Source organism: Protomyctophum parallelum, assembly GCF_964188405.1.
Source record: "Protomyctophum parallelum genome assembly, chromosome: 6".
Taxonomy (NCBI): domain Eukaryota; kingdom Metazoa; phylum Chordata; class Actinopteri; order Myctophiformes; family Myctophidae; genus Protomyctophum; species Protomyctophum parallelum.
Window position 1 is genome coordinate 17865478 of NC_139701.1, and position 20826 is coordinate 17886303.

General features: G+C 41.5%; 2 protein-coding genes across 7 annotated transcripts in view; both read right to left on the reverse strand.

Annotated features, from left to right (window-relative positions):
• Positions 1-6146, reverse strand: part of ghrhrl (growth hormone releasing hormone receptor, like) — a 49916-nt gene extending 43770 nt beyond the window's left edge. Inside the window, exon 1 of the mRNA XM_083766463.1 lies at positions 6040-6146. Within this exon, the coding sequence (XP_083622589.1) occupies positions 6040-6087 (48 nt within the window). The 5' untranslated portion in view covers positions 6088-6146. The remainder of the gene's footprint in view (positions 1-6039) is intronic.
• A 759-nt stretch (positions 6147-6905) lies between these two features.
• Positions 6906-20826, reverse strand: part of fyco1a (FYVE and coiled-coil domain autophagy adaptor 1a) — a 29398-nt gene continuing 15477 nt past the window's right edge. For 3 of the 6 annotated variants that reach the window (XM_083767574.1, XM_083767575.1, XM_083767577.1), the window contains 7 exons: positions 19629-19781; positions 16657-16901; positions 15881-16046; positions 14811-14903; positions 13104-13314; positions 8986-9095; positions 6906-8678 (listed from right to left, as the gene is read on the reverse strand). In XM_083767574.1, the coding sequence (XP_083623700.1) occupies positions 8603-8678; positions 8986-9095; positions 13104-13314; positions 14811-14903; positions 15881-16046; positions 16657-16901; positions 19629-19781 (1054 nt within the window). In that variant the 3' untranslated portion in view covers positions 6906-8602. The other 3 variants (XM_083767576.1, XR_014569393.1, XM_083767578.1) reach the window with 3 other exon arrangements.

Consider the following 20826-nt stretch of genomic DNA (forward strand, 5'->3'; position numbering starts at 1 on the left):
TTGTAGATCAGCTATTTGAACTAACTATATATATATATATATATATATATATATATATATATATATATATATATATATATATTTTTTTTTTTTTTAAAGGCAAATTAGTTTAGAGATAAGGGTTAAGGGGTAGCGCAAGATATAGCCGGACTCAGTATCAACAACTCCAAAACACAAGTGCTATGTGTCAACTCCACCCCCACACAACCCATCATTATTGATGAGGAACCACTTGAGTTGGTGGAAGACTTCACCTATCTGGGCAGCCTCCTCAGTAAGGACAGCGGGCATCGAAGGACATCAAGGCAAGACTGGGAAAGGCTCAGGGTGCCTTCTCCCAACTCAGGTCAAACCAAGATGCTCCTATACAACAGCAATGTAAAGTCTGTTCTGCTGTATGGCTCCCTGGCGAGTAATTAAATCAGACGTGAGGAAAATTGAAGTGTTCCACAACCGATGCCTCCGGAGAATATGCCAGATCTTTTGGCCAAATAATGAACTGTATAAACAAACAGGGAGCCAGAGCATCACCAAGGAGATTACACATGACATCGACGCCTGAGATGGCTAGGAATGAAGCAGGACCACATCACAAAGGTGGCATTAAGATGGACACCACCAGGAAAGAGAAAACCTGGGAGGCCCAAAACCACCTGGCGCAGAACAGATGATCCTGTCCTGGGGAGAGGCACACCATGCTGCCAGGGATCGGATGAAATGGAGAGCGCTCATTGAAGCCTTATGTCCCATAGGGGACGAAGAGGAGTATAAGTAAAGTCTTCTCTTGCTGATTTTTTTTTACTGCCAATGTCTAACACCATGTCACCGACTCACTGGCATAGCTTGGTTGATGCCATAGTGGGAGGAGCTTCTAGTAACATCAATACTGAACAGTCAATATATATATATATATATATATATATATACCGGTATATTATATATATATATATATATATATATATATATATGGGACTAGCCATTGTATATTCTTGCCGGGAACCGGTGTTTTACCCCTTCACGACTGGAACCCCTCTTGGGTTCTTGCTGCTATGTACAGTATATAGCAAGATCACCTAGAAGAGCTAAGCTACTTAATAAGCTTCTCTGTGTAGCTAGAAAATGCATTTTGTTTAATTGGATTCACATAAAACCTCCATCAGTGACTCAGTACTTTCAATTTCAGTGCCAAATTAAAAGAGAGAGAAAATAACTTGTAATATACTGTGATTTATAAAGGAAGTGATTCATTGGATTGGAGAGCCCCAGCTCTACTCTTGCAATTTGCCTTCTGATGTGCCCATGTGAGTTGTGTATGTATGTATATATATTTGTATATATATATTTTCCCCCCTGAATGAATGAATACACTGTATTGTGTATTTGCTGCTCCCATTTTCTTTTTTGTTTGTTTGTTTTGTTTTGTTTTTGTGCTTTTTGTTATTCTTGTCTGTTTTATTCTATTGTGCTTTTAATTTATACCTTTCTAGTTTGTCTCACCTTATCTGTGAGATAATTTGATTCATTTTTATGTGAAAACATAAAAATCCAATAAGAAATTTCATTTTTTAAATTGTTTTATAAAGAAATTTAAATTTAAAATTCAGTATTTAGAAGGGTTTTTTAGAATCGGCTTCAGTCCTAAATTGGTTAAGATTAGTAGTTATAAAGAAACATATTTGCACAGCTATAGGCCTATAATAACTGAGGTAAATTCGCAATTATCCATAAAAAACTCCATCAACCCATTTTGGAAGAAAGTGCTACTTTGAGTACTTACTGTTGCCTGTGATAGCTTCTTGATATGAAAGATAAAGCACAGACACCACTGCAGCCGTGGCATACACAGAATGACATATTTATGTAACAGGTTTGTGCTGGAAATGCTGTTCTATAAACTGAGCTATCAGCATGCAGAGATTCACTCGCCTACAACCTTCTTTCATGATGCTAATGTGTCTCTAACCACTGCACGCACGCACGCACGCACGCACGCCAGGGGGGGCTCAAAACAAGCCCAATTGACTGACTTCTATGTAAACGAAGATTCATTAGCCCCCCCTCTAAATAGCCAACCCCCCCATAGCACCCCCAGTCACAGTTTTCTGGAGCCGTCGCTGATGCACGCACGCATGCATGCACACGCACATGCACACACTAACACACACACTAACACACACACACACACACACACACACACACACACACACACACACACACACACACACACACACACACACACACACACACACCATCTGCATCACATACACTACAGACTGCAGTATGTATCACACACAATCACAAACACACACATGCAGAAATAATGGAATCTGTGGGAACCTGCCCAGAATAATAGTGAAGCAGTCTAACAACGTCACAGGATACCAACAGTGGATTCATTCAAAAACAGGCGGCAGGCCAGAGGTGGTGACAATCAATACACCATTAGTTTTCTGTGTGCCTTCTTCTCCAAGGTGCCACTGTGAGCTGGAGATACCACAGCACAATGACAGAAGTGACTGACAGCCCATGTCTGGTGCTCAGAGTGAAAAATTAATCCCACATTTTCCAACAACACATTTCCAACTCTCTGCAAAGTAACCAGACACACGTGCATATTTACAGCATGTCTGTCAGACAGACAGACAGACAGACAGACAGACGCAACATAAAACCACCCCCTCCTTCTAAAGAATAGGGACGGCACAGGTGAGAGTACCATGGGGATGAAGCATATAGTATAACAGAGACAGGAATAAAGAGAGGGGATTATGCGGCGATCTCTGAAACCACATAGCCTGCAGTGCATAGTCGCATGCAGGCCAACTCTACACATCCAGGACCAGGTAAGTGGTCTGATGTCAGATAGAAAAGTGAAAAGGGTTCTCTGAATAAGAGCTGAAATGCCATTAACGCTAACTACCCAAAAAGGGGCCATCAGATTGGGCACTCTGCACATGATAATGCCATCTATTTTTCCATGGACCAGGAACAAGGGGCTACATTTTACAGTTTCAAATGTGTGCATGAATCATGACGGGATGTTATCACAAATAAGCAAATCAACAAACTTGTTGATTTATTTTAGCCCCTTCTCCCACTAGGGGCAGCTTTGGCTCAGGAGGTAGAGCTCCAATTATCCCTGGGTCGGTGGTTCGAATCCCGGCTCCTCCTGTCCACATGTCGAAGTGTCCTTGGGCAAGACACTGAACCCTACAATTGCTTCCAATGTAGGGTTCATGCTTCGGTGTGAGCTTGCCACCATTGGTGTGTGAATGTGGGAAGTGAGGACGCTGGCGTTAACTGTTCGCCGCTTCACCTCCCAATGTATGAATGAATGAATCATTGTAAAGCGCTTTGAGCACTTGGAAAAGCGCTATAAAATGCAATTCATTATTATTAGCTCAAGAGGCATTGCCTTTTGCCAAGCTGCAGTTGTACATAACAAATTATTCTCAATCCTGCCTTGCCATACCTGGTTAAATAAACAATTAAAATAAACAAGTCCAAAAATGCACATATGACAAAACTTTACATTTTCAAACACAATTTGAATTGGAACACTATCTAAGCTGATAAATGGCTCTCTCTCCTGATTGAATGATCCACCTGAAAATGTATTTTCTGTTTATAAAAGAGACGGGGAGACTCCTGTCAGACACTATGATTCTATACCCCTGTCACTGACACTATGATTCTATATACCCCTGTCACTAACAATACACACTATGGTATGACAGCTGATAGGAACAGTGTTTGCCTGCTAGCAGAGTTATAGGTGAACTCAGGCTGTATAGCCACGCTATGGACATTATTCAGGACCGGATTTTATAACCATGGTGGATTAATGGTTTTGTAACCTGAATCTTTGCAATATCATTTTACTGAGAAAATTATCTTCACAATATTTTTCTCTGTGTCGTGTGAATTCATTCGAGTCGTCTCTAAATGTACAATTATGGGGTCTTTCAAAAGTGTTTTTCTGCCTGGTTGGCTAAAGGATTTTAAAGGGATTCTTACTATTTGACTTTAAAAGGTAATAATATTGATTAATTTGGTCTCTTTTCATTCTGGGTTTTCTCAAAGGCTTTTACTGTCTTAAAGTGACGTGACAGCACTATTTTTCTGTAATACCAAGCTAAAGATAATTTCTTTGGATTTATCAAAACTTTTACTGTTTTCTGGTTGTCTGGATATATTATATTTTAAGGGTTTTGTCCAGATTTAAATCTATCAAAATTTCCATCAAGGATGATGTTAGACTATCTGCAGTGAAATAAATGAATTATGGTATTTACAATCAGATCCATGCTCAGCCCTGCACCAATCAAAGTGGATTAGTTTAAAGATGGGGAGCAGGGGGGGGGGGATGTAGAGAGGGGTTAATCAAGTCTTGATTAGGCTTGTTTAAGAGTTCAGGAGCTCAGGACCTCCGGGAACATTGGGCGCTCAGGGCAACAAATTAACACAAGACTGTGTACTCTACAATTTGGTGTCTACATAACAAGAAAGAGACAGGAGAAAGTGGTAGGTCAGCTGGGGCAATATTGAGGCCACTGTGGCTGCTTGCCATTTTATGAGGGAAAGGCCAAACTGAGGGGCAACGACGGCCATGGCATTCATGTTCGTGGCTTTCCTGAAATGCTTGCCCTGGTACTCATATATTTATTTGGCACACTGAGCGCACTGCCAATTACAAATTAGAGTGTGCTCCTGGTGCGCATTTCCGAACGTATAGTCAACGCACCCTTGGTCACGGTGTGTTAAACTTGTCAACATGACTTTATCAGTCAGTTATGTGTTCTCTGTGTGTATTTGTGTTTGGCCATGCGTTTTGACTTTTGACTATAGGCCTACGAACAATGTCAGTATCACTTTCAACTCACAGAGTCACTTGGTGCATCACATCACATAATGCCTGTAAAGTAGCCTAGACCAGTCCTCACTGGTCAACAAAAACACCTTGAAGACCTTAACAGGAGCCCTCGTACAAGGTTTCTTTGACTATGCATGCACCTCCTGGTACCACAGCACCTCAAAGGCCCTTAAAACTAGGCTCCAGACTTCCCAAAACAAACGGCTGCAATTCGAAACTGGCCTCCGTAAAATCTGAATCCCCCCCCACTCCTTTTTCCCCTCACTGTATGTTTCTTTTCCCTTTTTACCTCCATTATGATGAATTCCCGTTCTGTTCTTTGACGTGTCTATTTGTACGTCTCTAAATGTTTTGATGAATTTAACAAGGTGGACCCTCTTGTAAACTTGTAAAGTGTAATGCAGTGCTTAATTGGGTCGTCCACTCACAGTTAGTCTTTGTATTGAGTTTGTGCTTGAAATGTAGGCCTACTGTAATTCTGCAAACTGTTAATAAATATTTCAATCAATCAATCAATCAAAAAAGTAACATGTAGCGCTGTCTATACGCCTAGGCTACAGCTATACACACTGTGCTAATTAGGGAATGATTGGCAATTTGGATTTTAATTTGCTGTCGTATAGGTAGCCTATATACTCGTGTCTTCAAAGATGGGACTCATTGGAGTCAACCATTTGGTTTAGTTATACCTGAGTGGAGAATATCCCCACAGACTCCGCTGGAGATATAAATAAAGAAATAAAAAGAGCGGATAGCGTGCACGGTTGCACGCAATAAAGATCACCACGCGGACGCGGAAAAGCGCACGCACGCGTGCATTGCATTCCAGTAACCAACGTTGATCTCCAATTTACAAAATAAAGTAAATTCACCCTTTAAAAACTCTGGTATGATAGGCCTACCTACATCAGTTGGATAAAGACTATAATAACGAAAAATATTTTTTTTAGAAGGCAGCTCTAGCCTACTTTTAGTTTGTTACTTTGTTTGCGAATTGCAGAGAATTTAGAGAGAAACATTTGTCAGCTGTTGCTATTCAATTTGTTTATCATCAAATCAAACTGCTTTCTTCTCACGTGCAATAAAGTTGGCTAAAGATTGCAATTAAGCAGGCTCTCAAAATTCATTCTAATAATGTTAATAATTATAAAGCGAGACACACTCACGTATGGCGTCAAAGATAGGATAAAAAGAATGCCTTGAAGAGCGCACATCTTTTTGGTTGTTGTTCTCCAGTCAGCGTCTCGGTAGAGTCTCAGGCTCTCAGCGACAGCTGAGCTTACTGTGCTGCTGCCTGTCTAGCTGTAGCCTACCGTACCAGAGCCATCTAATAGAAGAGTTACGATATTTAGGGGGCAGAAACCGAGCGCTCGAGCACTGTTCATGCAGCCTGAAAGGGGGACAAACTGCCCCATGAATAGTGAACGGAGTTTTCGTAACTCTGTCTTAATGATGGCTATGGTGACATGTACCAGAGCCATAGGGCGCGTTCGGAAATACCGCACCGGAGCGCACTCGATTCCATAGATGTGGGACTACTGTGGAGAGGTATAGGGGCGCGCAAGTCCCGATGGTGCGCGTTCACGCTGCGCTGCTGTGACTTTTCAACTGTCAGGAATTGCAGGCATGCCCAAGCCGAGAGCTAAGGCATTCAAATATGAAGTGGTTCATGAATAATATCCAATCCAAATTTAAAAAGTAACTATTTGCCTCTGAGATGTAGGCAGTAGAAGTAAAAGTATTGGAAATACTAAAGTACAAATACCAGCTCAAAATTCTACTAGCGTACAGTAGCCTATATCCTACTTGAGTATTCGTGTGTAGCCCTGTTACTTTGTCTTTCAATCACTGCTTTTCAGCGTGCTCATCATCATGATGCCTGTGCACAGGTCCGTGCCCCCCTCAGAAAGGTGCATTATAGTCATTTAGTGATTTGTGCCATTTCTAGACATTTTGTAAGTAACAAAGTTCAAGCTAGCTGTCATAGAGAATTACACACTTACTGTAAATACTGTGGGTGATGGGTACAAGCTATTGCTCTCAGATTTTATTCATATTCACTGTGTTTGACAGGTCTAGCACTTTCCATAAGAGTGTTACTAGGGAACATGAGTTAACTTCCTCAACACTGACACGTCACGGTCAAAGACAATATGTAGAAAAGCTGTACCTTTGTGATTTTCTTTAACAAATACCATATAAAAGTAACAGATTTGTTTTAAAATATTTTTTTTACATGATTCTTTAAAAATAATCCCTCACAAAGTGCAATTCTATAGAGAAATATATGAGGCTTAGTATATAAATTGCACAGAATTACATAAATCAAAGAATAAAAAAGAGAAATGTTTGTGAAATGCAAACAGATCTCTGAGAGCAGCATTTAGCCCTTGCTTCATTAATAAGTGTATAAACAACTCCATGTAAAATGACCAAAAGATCATTCATTATTGCTTTGAGAGTTAAGGTTTCAAATTAAAAAGCACACATTCAAACACATTGGGATCCGTAGGACTTAGGAGTACAACAAAATGGATGCCAAATATGCATGCCAATAATGACTGAGGCTTTGATACTATAACGTTTATGCCTTGTGCTGTGTGCTATTCTTAATTCATAAGACATGCTACCGTAAATATAATGTTTTGAGGACACTAGAAGGGTTAAACTTACAATTGCTGCACAGTAACCTCTGGCAGGTAACTGGCACTTGGAATACTTGTTAATTGACAGCCAGCCATGTAGTTTCTGCATGTTATAAATTATAGTGTTTACACTCAGCGTATTTTTGTCTGTTCACCAAAAAATAGGTGTCGTCTTCATAACAAATATGCAGTCTTTTCGTTTAAGCAAAAACAACCGTAGAAAATACAATGTGGCTTAAGTTCCAACTGAGTGCTGTGAGAAACAACGCAAGGCCTCTCCCTCCTGAGAAATAATGTGCATCAATCTTGCCGTTCGGTTCTACCCGGCCTGAAGCCTTTTGAACTAGCTTTCATTTTCTGTGCCTGGCTATTAATTATGGAATTTTCTTTCACAACAGGAAAAAAATTGAATTTTGGTTTCCTTGATCGACTTGAAAAGAACACATTATTGACAATTATGTTTCTTCCCTGGGTCACGCTGAGTCAGGTGCATGCTCATGCTGTTGAAGGTCCAACATGTACTTAATATAATTGACAGCTGATGAAAAAAAAAAAATCCTCTTCCACTCCATATAGAAAATATGTACTTTTTGTAGGTGTAGAACAGTTTTTCTGACAACACAGATTTATACAGTAGCATTACAACATGTAATGCTGTTGCTTGCTGTGCTCCCTTCTCGAAAAAACTGAGAGAGAAGGTTTCAAAGTCAAAGTAAGCTGGTAGAACGATCAGAAACAACTAAATGTCCCATGATTAAACAAATGCCAAAAAAAGTGTGATGGTTAGGGTCCATTACTTGGTGAGTAGCTGAACAGTACACTAAAAGGTTTTTTTCCATTAACATTTCACTGATGCAACAGTAAAAGAACCTTCCGTGAAACATAAAATCTTAGTATTAAATAATAACTTTCGCAAATGACGTTTAGACAAAAGATAAACTATAGGGCTAAAAATGGGGATTTCAAATGAAATACCGGTAACTGAAAATGACAAAGATAATGAGGACGTTGTCCTTTAACCCCATATGGAACGTTTATCCCCAGAACCTCTGCTATGTGTTGTGGCTTCACTTGCACTCCTGCATCAGGGAAAGTCACTTCCATCGTAGATGACAGGCTTCTCGATTGTCAAGTGATACATGACCTTCTTAGAGATGAACCTGTAATCATAAGGATGCAGATTAAAGAGCTGCAGTTGTGTAAATGAGAAGGGATGCTGACACAGCAGGGAATGGAATCAAAGGCACACACACACACACACAAAAATAGTGTGTTTGACATGAATCAATATCCAATTTCATGATGCACTCATAAAATACTCTCTCTGTGAGTTGCACAGTGAGACGTCTGGGTAACAACCCCAATTTATTAACCAACCCCTGCCAGTCCAAGAGGTGCACACACATCCACAAGTAGGCAATAACGAGCCTCTCAGCTAAAGGACAGGAGATGTCAAGAGTCTCCTACCGTGAGAAGGAGTTGTCAAAGATAAGCGTGTAGAGCCCAGGTTTTCTGACTTTCAGCTGTCCCTGAATGGTCTCTTTATGGGAGTTACACCGGGTCAGGGGAATCAAAACCTGAGAAGAGAAGATGAACTTTAAATTAAAACCGAGAAAGCATCTGTGTAATTTTAGATATTTGCGTTTATTCCAAAATATCAGATATACAGTACAAGCTTCACAGCTCATCACTTCGTGTCACTGATAGTTTAGATTTTCTTTTTAATACGGTAGTTTTGAATTACAAAAACCTTTGAGAACTACTGATTTAGAGCACAGGGCAGGTTCTTAATTGTAGACAAGGGGCAAACAACCCTAGAACACTTTGTTTCCTACATTTTGTTTATAATTATTATTATTTCAAGACATTGTAAAAAAACAAAAAAATAATAATCCATGGGGTGACATCAAACTTCTCTTTTGGGTCTCGAGCAAAACTCCTGTTCCATACACACATGAATACATTAACATCCATGTGGACTGCTTGCCTGTGGGGGGCATAATAAAATTCCGACCATAGTACATGCATACAATTTCCTTAATGATTATATTGTTTTATATTTATTTATGATGTATTTTCTCTATAATTAAGGTTATTGTAGCAGACAATTTGTACACTCTTGGAGAGAGGGGGGCGGAGCTGGGGTCGCGAGACATGGCCAAAGCATTTCTGGGTGTCCCAACTCCCCAGCCACAATTGTTGAGAACCCCTGGTTTAGACTCTAGACTAGAGTCTAAACATTTTAGACATGATTCAAACATCTAACTATAAATGCACCAAGTCTCTGTATGTACGTACTGTACGTCTGTCTGCAATCCACGTAACTCGAGAACCGTTCGCCCCACCGACTTCAAATTCGACACACAACATATCGTCATTACGTCACCACCATTGAAAACCATTGATTTTACACTAGCTCTCAATTATTACGTAATAAAGATGTGGATTAAAGGACCCAATGCCAGAGTGTAATTTGTTTTCGATGGTGACGTAATGACGATATGTTTCAGTGTTAAAGGTAATGCTCCTATGTATACATGTATGTAATCTGGCACCACTGCCGTATCAGGCACAATTAGTCATTACGTCATTTGTTGGGACGGTGCATACGCATCAAAATTGCTGGGACAGTGCATACGCATCAAAATTGGCGGGACGGCTGGGACGGTGCATACGAGTCCCGGGCGAAACTAGTAGTTGCGCACTCTGCTTGTGCTAGTAACTAGAACTGCACTCTGTCGACCGCTACAAACTTTCAAATCTCAGCCTCTCTGTAAAACATTGAAATGAAATACTAAAGTATGTATACATACATACGTTACCTGTTACCCAACCAATATTGAAACATATCGTAATTACGTCACCATTGACAGCCAGTTATAACCCGACATTGAAACATATCTTAATTACGTCACCTTAACATCTAGTATAATACTCCGAGCAAAGCCAGCACGACCGCAAGTAAAATGCTATATAGTTTTACCGTTTTACCTGAACCAAAACTGCATTGCTACATTTTCAGTCGCAAATCAACATTAAAGAACACAAGATGAGTTTTGAGTGTAGTTCGTCCATTACATGCCCTTTCGTTTTGTAGCTATCTATTTCTGGGTTTTGAGTGGATTTTTTGAGTGGACCAAAGAAAGAATTCTCCATCTCATCTCTCTTTTACACGGTTGTGTGATTCATCCAATCACTCAATAGTGTCCCGGGCTAAATGTCATGATGCACTAACTAACTCTCAACTAATGGTTCATGAAACATGTCATAAGAGCCTGTACCCTTTATCAGTCAGGTACTCAAATATAAACAAAAACACAAAAACCTTTCATTCATACAAACATGGAAACACATCACCATGCATGACAGCCTGCCTCAACTACTCACAAAGACGCCAGGGACCCATTGACATGTCACATGCATACACCGATTTTCACAAAATTAAGGACTGTGCACTATAAAGGCTTGGCACAGAGATTGATTAATTGGGACACTTTGACTACAATTACCATAATGCTTGGTGCACTCTCTTGTGCAGAGGGAGAGGGCTGTCTTACTGAGACAACTTGTAGTCCTTGTAGTACAGTGTCCATGACATCATGGACACTTTGAAATACTAAAATATCTAAAAACACATATTACCCACATAAAAACCTCAGGAAAGAGTTTCGTGTCTCCCAAACATAATTAAAAATAATCGACAATCACCAGTATATACTTGTGCCCTCGCGCTGACTTATTTTCCAAGTATTTGAGCCTATATGCCAGATTCTTGTAACCTGACACTGCCAGATGGGGGCGGTATTGGGTAACCATGTTCCCCAACACAGCAACCATCTGGGATCTCTCAGGGAGTTGAGATAACGCTGAACAAAACCTGTTCGCACCAATCAGCGTGAGCTAAGGGCGACATATGTGCGAAACCGGATGTGACGCTATATAGACACGTTAATATGATTGGTTGTGTTTGCACGCCCACACGGTGATAGACAGACGGTCCCATCCAATCATCTACCAAGTATCTTGAAAAAAATGAACAGCCCCGTCATCGAATTGCCTCCCGAGATCCCAGATCCCAATAAGCTGTGAAACAAACTTGTGTAGCAAGCTTCTTGGATCTGGCAGTGTCAGGTTAAGATTCTTGAGCCTATGCCAAGACCTATGATCAAAAGGTGGGGCTGGGGTGGAGGAGGCAAGCTTTGCCAGCAGCCGCGCAGCAGCAGTGTCTGTGAGCGATGAAGCAGCTGTAGTGTAGCAGAAAGCCATATTTAATGGAACTCTCTGTTAAGAGCGTGAGCTCTGTTTGTTGTATGGATGTGTGATGTAACAGTCAGCTGAAATGTGAATAGCTAGGCTGATTAATACAATCAGCTGACTGATGCTGATTACAGCGGAGGCATTCAGACTGACATGTACCTATTAGTCATTACGTCATTTGCTGGGACGGTGCATACGCATCAAAATTGGTGGGACGGCTGGGACGGTGCATACGAGTCCCGGGCAAAACTAGTACTTGCGCGCTCTGCTTGCGCAAGTAATAACTGGGTGGGGCATGCATTTCCAACTTGCATCGTTCCAAATAGGGCAGTGCCCAACGGGCAATTCTGTAGAGACTCCAACGGGCACAGCTCTAGTATTTATAAATCTGGGACCCATGATACTCCAGTGCAGTTTGGGCATATGCAAACAGAATTTACTCTGGAAGGAGCCACAATAACAATGTTGATGTAAGGATGATGTAATAGAATCAGCGGTTTATCAATCTCGGAATCCAGTTTATTTATGTATTTGTTTATTTGGGTTCCTGTTTATCGATAAGGCCACTTCCTCTTCCCTGAAATCACTAGTTCCTCATCTGTTATTCTGGTAAAAAGTGTGGCTAAATCATATGAAATATTTTCACTGTAAGTATACTTGTAGGTTTGAATATAGCAGGGTGTCCAGGCTTCAAATGGAAAACAGATACAGCAGTATGCTTTAGACTAATTTATTTGTTTTAACTTTTCTGTAATTAGCAAGCAAAGACAGTGTGCTGGTGTCTATCCTTCTTCTTACACTCTCCAAATTAAATGAATACTCTGTGCCTATTTCTGGATGGTGAAAGGAAGTGAACATTAGACGCCTTGAGCCTAATTTATTTTTACTTGATTTACTTGTCATATTTGTGTCAGTAAGATACAATAAATTATGCCCAGCAGCTATCACACAACACATACAGTATATACACACCTCTATGACTTATTTTCGTCTATTTTGATAGATGCTAAAGTATTTATACTACAGGTATGCAGATGTTTTTGTTTCTTAGATTAGTTTTTGCTTGACCACAATGCTAAGAATGCCATTTAGCTAAGCATGCTATTTAGACAGATGCTAGATTTGATGTTTACCCTTCATCTCAGTTTCTTTGAGGCACTGAATTGTTTTCATTTGCACTATACTTAAGTGAACATTAGGCTAGGGTTCATGATTGAAAACATTTTATAGAGTAAGCACAGTTCGAGGAAAACACACATTTATTATACAAAATTATATTATGCCATTACTCTCAATCTGGAATACCGTATATAGGTAAATTGACATACCTTAGACTGCTCCACTGAGGAGTCAGAGGTTTCCCGGTAAACAACACTAAAGGAGATGCTCTTGGGTTCTGAGGAGAACATCCAGCTAATGGTTGGCCCACTGTCGCTCACAACAATGGCTATGACACTGTAGCAGCTGGACTTGACGAAGAGCTCCCTGGAGCCGTCGCCAAACTGAGAAATGTCGTCAATGCTGAGAGGCACAGCCAGCCTTTAGGGATGGAGATATCAGTTAAAGATTGATTGATTGAAATTTTTGTAGAAATGTATGTAGAATGGGTACATTTCAAACGAAAGCACAAGCCAATACAAAAACTGCTACTTTGTGGACGAAACCATGAAAAGCACAAGATATTATAGATGTTTATGTCAGGGTCCACCATTTTCAATTCATCATAACAATTAAAGATGTACAAACACTTCTATGAAAAAACTGGAAATTATATCAAGGGGATAAAAAAAGGGGGAAATGGGAAATGGGGGGAAAAGGGGTGGGTAGGGGGAACTCAGAATCTTTATTGCGGGGGCCAGTTTCGAATTTCAGCCGTCCGTAGATTTTGAAGGAGTCAAGGGATTCACATATCTTAATGGCTGTTGGTAGGGCGTTACACATTTTAGTGGCATAGGAGCTAAATTAATTTAATCCCTTGTTTGAACCGATTCTGGGTTTCCCTTGGTTTGTTGAACTCCCTAAGGTGTTGTGATTGTGGACTTCGTTGACATTAAGGAAGTATTTAGACAGGTATGGGTATCTTGGTGGTGTATCGAATCTTGTAGACCTGACCCATTGCAAGATGCTGTACTCTGTCGTCAACCCTAAGAACCCTCCAGCCTGTCAAAATAGGCAGGGGTGAGGTGGGTTCTTGGAGTGAGGCCAAGTAGGAGCCTGACCAGTTTGTTTTGGGAAGTCTGGAGCCTTGTTTTAAGGGCCTTTGAGGTGCTGTGGCACCAAGATGTGCATGCATGGCTTTGGTGCATCCAGCATAAATCACATTTACATATAACCACTTGTAGATTGTTATTGAACGAAAAAAGCAAAATAATGTATAACCAGTGTGTTTCACTTATAGTTGACATTCACTGAGAGTGAAAAGTGCCATAGTAGAATGTGCTACATTCAGTACAGCACACTTGTACATGCATGACAAGCGACTATTAGAAGGAGCAATATCCCTGAAGCCCCAGAATTAACGCTAGGGTAAAATAAGGATAGAATGGCGGGCAACATGGAGGTGACTCAAGAATCAGTTTGATACTGCTCGAGGACATACATTTAACTCATTTACCGTCAACATTGCCATCTAGTGGCTGAAAAGGAACTCACAGATTGCCAGCAGTTCACTTCAATGTTAGAGCGTCTTAGTTTGGCCCGATTTACTCAAACTGTGAGTCAGGAAGTGAAAAAACGCTATTTAACATGTCCCGCGAATGTTATTTAATTCACCTAAAACATACATTTTGTAACCAAGGATCATATCGTTTATGGTAAATGAGCCGCAAATCAAGCTTGCTTTGAGCCAAAAAGAAGAATCCGAGATATTAAGATTCTAAAAACTGCGTTCCCATAGACAGCATATGCCAGAGGAATTTTCATTTCCGTTCTTTCTGTGTTTTTTTTCATCGCACTCAAACCAGAGTGTTACGAGTGTGTACGCGTCATACCAAAGCCTACACGGGTTGTGCAAGGACACACTATGATTGACTTACGTGACTTCTCCGGACTTGAGAAGGTTTATCTCCGAATCTTGCACGGTCAGCACATGCTCCTCCGGGTCATCTGGGGTCAGATCTCCAGTGCCTCTGATGATTGATGGGTCAAAAAAGACATATTGTGATATATAAACTATTAAGACTGTGATATATTAAGACTGTGGTTTACCTCTGTGCTCTGTGGTCTTTCTATGCTCATGTCTATGCTATTCCCCTAAACTTCAACAAAGCATGTATTGGTACTATCCTCAGGAACACAACTTACGGTAAATGTTTTAATACTTTGTCGTATGATTGTTTACCGCACAAAAAACAGCTGATACAGTAGACTTGTTTGTGCCAGCATGGGGGATCAGATACATTTCCTGATCGGCTATTGTCGCACAGCGCAACAAGAATACATGGTCACATCATAAAGTATGAACAAAAGCAAGGGCTCGCAACTCACTTTGTAATGCTCCAGGTAAATTTATTCACAATCACAGCAGGCAGGATTTGTTCTTTTGTTCATGACATCTGTTAGTTTAACAGTTTGGCTCAGCACCAAGAGGATGTGCGCTGTTTTATCTTATTCACATCATAAAGTACAGTATGTCAAACAACAACGTCTAAATGTATAATGTAAAGTAAGCTCAAATGATGATGCTGTTGTCCAAGGAAGAGCCTTATAAAAGTCAACTCAGTGTGCATTGATTTGTCACAAACCTGCAGCAGCATAGGGCAAACAAATTGAACATCAATGAGAGAGAGAATGTATGTGTGTGTGTGTGTGTGTGTGTGTGTGTGTGTGTGTGTGTGTGTGTGTGTGTGTGTGTGTGTGTGTGCGTGTGCGTGCGCGTGCGCATCACAAATGTCATAGTAAGTTGGTGATTGAAGTGTGTGTGTGACGTGGGGTGGTGGGGCAGGGGTAGTCACGATAATCAATACGTGTTATTGCTGATGCTGTGTGAAGGAATAACAGTACAAGAGAATTTCAAGTGTACATCTTTCAAAATTCAGGTGGTTCCTGACAGGCACACAATTATGAATGGTTGCGACAGTGAGCATCTACAATGTCACCCACTCACATATCTGACGATTCGGGAGGCCTCCTGTCCAGCTCTCCTTCAAGGGAACCGCCGGTGGTTTGGGACATGGTGTCGCTGTCATAGACTCCATTCACTTCCTCCTCCGTGATTATGTCAAAGACTCCATCATCAGATTTGCTGCTGGATTTGCTGCTGGGGTCCGACACTATGTGGGGAACAGAGGAATACCGGTATGTAACTGACCAACGCAATAAGAACAAAACATTTGTAATTAGTGTTCAAATACCAATGAAAGCTTTAACCGTATGAGCTCCGGTTGTTCTCAAGTTCAACAGCTTGCCAAAGTTGCCATTATCAAAATACTGCCATTGGGGGAAAAGGCCTCCCCAGGATTCGCTCCTTCTAACTAACGGTATCAGCGTTAGTGGCATGCAGAAACAGAAAATGTCACCAGCTTCCACTTCCGTCTATTGAGTGAGCTTCTGCAGCAGCAGGAGCAGTTCCTCTCCTTGTACCTGTAACATATTGCGGGCTAGTCTTTTCAGTTCTGCTGAGGAGTTATCAGCTACCACAAAATACCTCTGTACAGTAACAGTCTACAGTAAGAAGATCAGAGGCTACATGAGAAAATGCCTGCTTTGTGCTTACCGCGTAAATTGCAGTGATTTACTCCCACCTTCAAATTATTGTTGCACATGTATGGGTATTTGTGCATTTAGCAAATCGTACCAATGTGAGCGTGTGTGCCAGCCATGTTGGAAAACACACAAGAAATCGTAGAGTATGTTTATAAATGTGATTTTTCATGGTTCCACCATGTGTCTTCTGACCTTGTACCCTTGGAGTAGGTTTATATGGCGCTGGTTCGGGAGGCGAGTGTGGCTCAGCCCCGGGGGGAGGTGGCTGGGTGTCTCCAGGACTCAGTTCAGCCGATGTGAACCTCTCCACCACGGCACTGTGCTGGCTGTAACACTCCCTACAGCAGCGCTCCTTCTTCCCACTCTGCTTGGTCATCACAAAGTTGTTACTGCAGTAGTAACAGAAAATACGTCCACATAGCCTGGAACAGGAAAACACATTGAACATCAGTGGGCTACTCCTGAAAACTTTAGAAGCCAATCTTAGCCAATCAGGATGGATTATGTGAAATCAAACAAACCCGTCTTGATCACATGACTATGGAGAGCATGTGTACAGATTTGCGTGAAATTTGGATAAAATCTTAAGGAGTAATATTAGAAAATGTGTTTTACGGCCTACTGGTGGTGCTATAAAGAGCAGATGTGAAAAATTACAGGCAAAGGTTTGTCTCTAGGGAATGTGCATACGAAGTTTTACACAGATCCGTGCAGGTAGAGAGGTAAAAACAGTAATCGGCAAGTTATAGCGCCACCATGAAGCGAAGTTCAAAATGTTCTAGTGGCATTTCTTCCTCGGCCTAGTGGGAATGTGCGTGCACAATTTCACGTAAATCACACGATGTGTTCATGATTTGCGGCATTTTGTTTGAAACTGAGCACTCCTGCAAACTTTGGAAGCCAATATTAGCCAATCAGGATGGAGTCTGAAAAATCTGAAAGACCCGTTGTGTTGAATGGCTCTAGAGAGACTGTGTACCAATTTGCGTGATGTCTGGACAAAGATTTTGAAAAGAAAATCTGTAGGTGTACTGTCCAAAAAATTGGTTTGCACAAAGCGGCCTCCTGGTGGCGCTATAAGAGGCCAATGTGAAAACCTTGGGGCAGAGGTTCAGCTGTGGCATTCAGGGAGTGTGTGTGCAAAGTATGGCTGCGATCAAGCCAACGGTGCCGGATATTAGCTGTCCACAGACGGACGGACACACACACGGATGGACGGACAGAATGAAAAACATACTCTCTCCCCATGCCTTCGGCCTGTGTGAATCTCGTTTGCGTCCGAGCATAACCATGGTAACGCCCGCCTGCCTCTGATTGGCCTACCGACACTGCCCGTCTTGACTTTTTTTTGTAGAAGAGGCAAACTAATATTGTTTATGCCGTTTACTTTGATGGAATAATTGATTGAACACACGTGTGATGATTTGATTAGGGTGTGAACTTCTAAATAAAGTGTTAGTGATCGTGTATCGTGTATTAATCTAATTATAGTAAACGAATACTATTTCACTACTGTGTCACGTTTACTTACACATATACAAAGAAATTACACAATCAACACAAACACTTTATTTAGAACACACCCAAATCAAATCATATTACTGTGTACAATTATTCCATCAAAGCAAATGGCATAAACAATATTAGTTTGCCCTCTTATACAAACAACGTCCAAGCTGTCATTCTCTTGTATTATTTTCCCACCACGGAGTAACCCGAGTAACCTCGCATCTCAGAGGACAGTCAAGACGGGCAGTGTCGGTAGGCCAATCAGAGGCAGGCGGGGCATTACCATGCCCAGACCATGCCTATGCTCGGACACAAACGAGATTCACGCCTTCGGCCTGGTGGAGACAATAAACCTCTTCACATGAACGATATTGATGTAACCAGGAGATTTGGTGGGGAAATCGCGTTTTCATTATAAAACTGTGCTGGGTACTCGGGTTGAAGACACCGTCACACCCTTGCGCTGTTATTGGCTAAAACTCCGCCTCACCCCCCCCCCCCCCCACTAACCCCCTCCTCCCCCTCACACACCAACGTCCCGGCTGTAAACACCTAGGGCTCCAATTTCGTCTCAGACTTTAGCCGCAGCACGGACCACAATTCAGCCGCTGCCCGGAAATTACGAATATAGGAGCTTTCTCTGCCACTTCCTTGTGTCCATTGTGTTTATATAATTGTATAGTCAAAGAAGTTATTTGTGCCAGCCTGCCAGCCATTGTGCCGCGTGCGCGATTCCATTTGCTCTTCAGTTCATCACCAGCGCAGCAAATGGTTTAATCCGACTTCCCTTTTCGCTTCATACCGTTCCGTAGAGACGATCTACACACACGATCTATATACCAAATGAAAGCCCTAATTTCATAGTTTACATAGAACTTTTAAATTAAAAAAATGAGAACGACACGGGGGAGGGGGAGGGGTGCAGCACAAGTGCTTCAAGGCAGCAACGGGCTGAGGCTATGGAGCAATATAGCACTAACAACGCATAAAGGATCTCTTAAAGGCAATGGGACGTGGACTGGTGATTGGTCTAATTGTAATTAGATTCTAAACGCCCAAACCACACCTATGCATAATATAACGGGTAACGGAGGTGTTTAAGGGATTTAGACAGGTAACCAAAATACCAACTTTAGTGGGGGAACACCACTAAAGTTTAGAAAGATGAGACAAAAGATGAAAGATGAAAAAAAAAGATGAGACAAAAATGGAGCCCCTAGAACTCAAAACACCCCAGAGGCAGCCAACGGTAGTGTCTGCCTGCAGGAAAACACCCCAGCATCACCATACAGGGATGCTAGAGGGGGAAAAGGCCAAAACTATAGATACAGTATATTTTAAATTTTGACTGAAAAGTTGTCTATACGACCTTTAATATAGCATACAAATCAGTTTAACCACTTTAACCATAAAATATACATCAGCTATTTGAAAATATACGCTATTTAAAAAAATTAAACAAACTTAAAAAATAAATAAATAAAAATCTGGATTTTCTTTAAGCCTAAAACAAGAAAATCTTGTATAGGCCTCCCTGGCACCAAATATATTCAGATGAGGGTTCGTGGCCAAACATATTCATTTGGGGGTTTGAGAACCACTGCTGTAATGTAGTGACCCAGGGGCCACCGTGGACCCACCTGCAGTGGTGTCTGCGGAGCCACCAGGTGAACTGGCCCTGGCAGCCAAGGCAGTGAGTGGCCTCCTTGTCTACCAACCACCAGCGCTCCTCAGCACGCAGCTTCTGCTCGAACTCCAGCGCATCTGACTTCTGCCACAGAGCGTCCTTGTCCCTACCATCGAGGACACAAACAGAAAGCAAACACACGCACATGTGCACGCACATGTGCGCGCGCGCACACACACACACACACACAAATTGACAGGTGTATCAGAGAAGACTACACCGACTATTGAAACAAATTTGACTACCAACTTGCAAATAAAAATAATATTGGAGAAGAGGAACGTTTCAGTACAGACCTTCATCAGGTTACCTTGATGAAGGTCCTAGTAATGAAACGTCTCTCTCCCCGCGATTCCTTTCTTCATAAATATTAAAGAGCTGATTATCCTCTACACGGAGACAATTCTGCAGCATAATTCAATATTAAATGGTAATTCACACTTCAGGGACAAATATGCATTTCTTTACTGATACCCCACAACCCATTGTTTTATATTTTTGAGGGGCCCTCCTATGCCCAGATTTGTGTGTGCGTGTGTACGTGTACCCCATAGCGATGATTTGATTGGCTGAGCCACGGAATTGAGGATAAAAAGTGAGGACAGAAAAGTGAGGACACCAAAAGTGGCCAGAATGTGATGATGTATGATGATACGAGTGCCCCTCACTTCACCCGGGTGTGATTTTATTTTAATTTAGACCGAAAAAAGAAGCGAGGCATGAAGGTAAACAGATCGTGGGGGTTTATATTCAGTTGAGCTAACCTGGACAGAACACACCCCTGCATAGTCTATCTATATTCTAATTCTACGCACTGCTTGTTCGCTTCAATCGCTCGCCTTCAGGAAGCAACTGCACAAAAGATAATGAAGGAGGAGAAAATAATGAGAGTAAACAAGCTTGAGTGAAATTTAATTGCTACACCCGTCACCCCATGGGAGCCGAGCTGACAGTCAACATGCTGGTGTTTCATGGACAAGGGTACTGTGAGCCACTAACATGAACAGAGGGGTGATGGTATTCAGATAATACCAGTTACAGTAAGACTGTAAAGCAAAGAGGAACATGTCTTTCTCTGCCTTAGGATCTATTCTTCTTACTTTTCACATGCTTTCTCCTCCATCAAAGTATTTATTTGATCTTGTCCTATA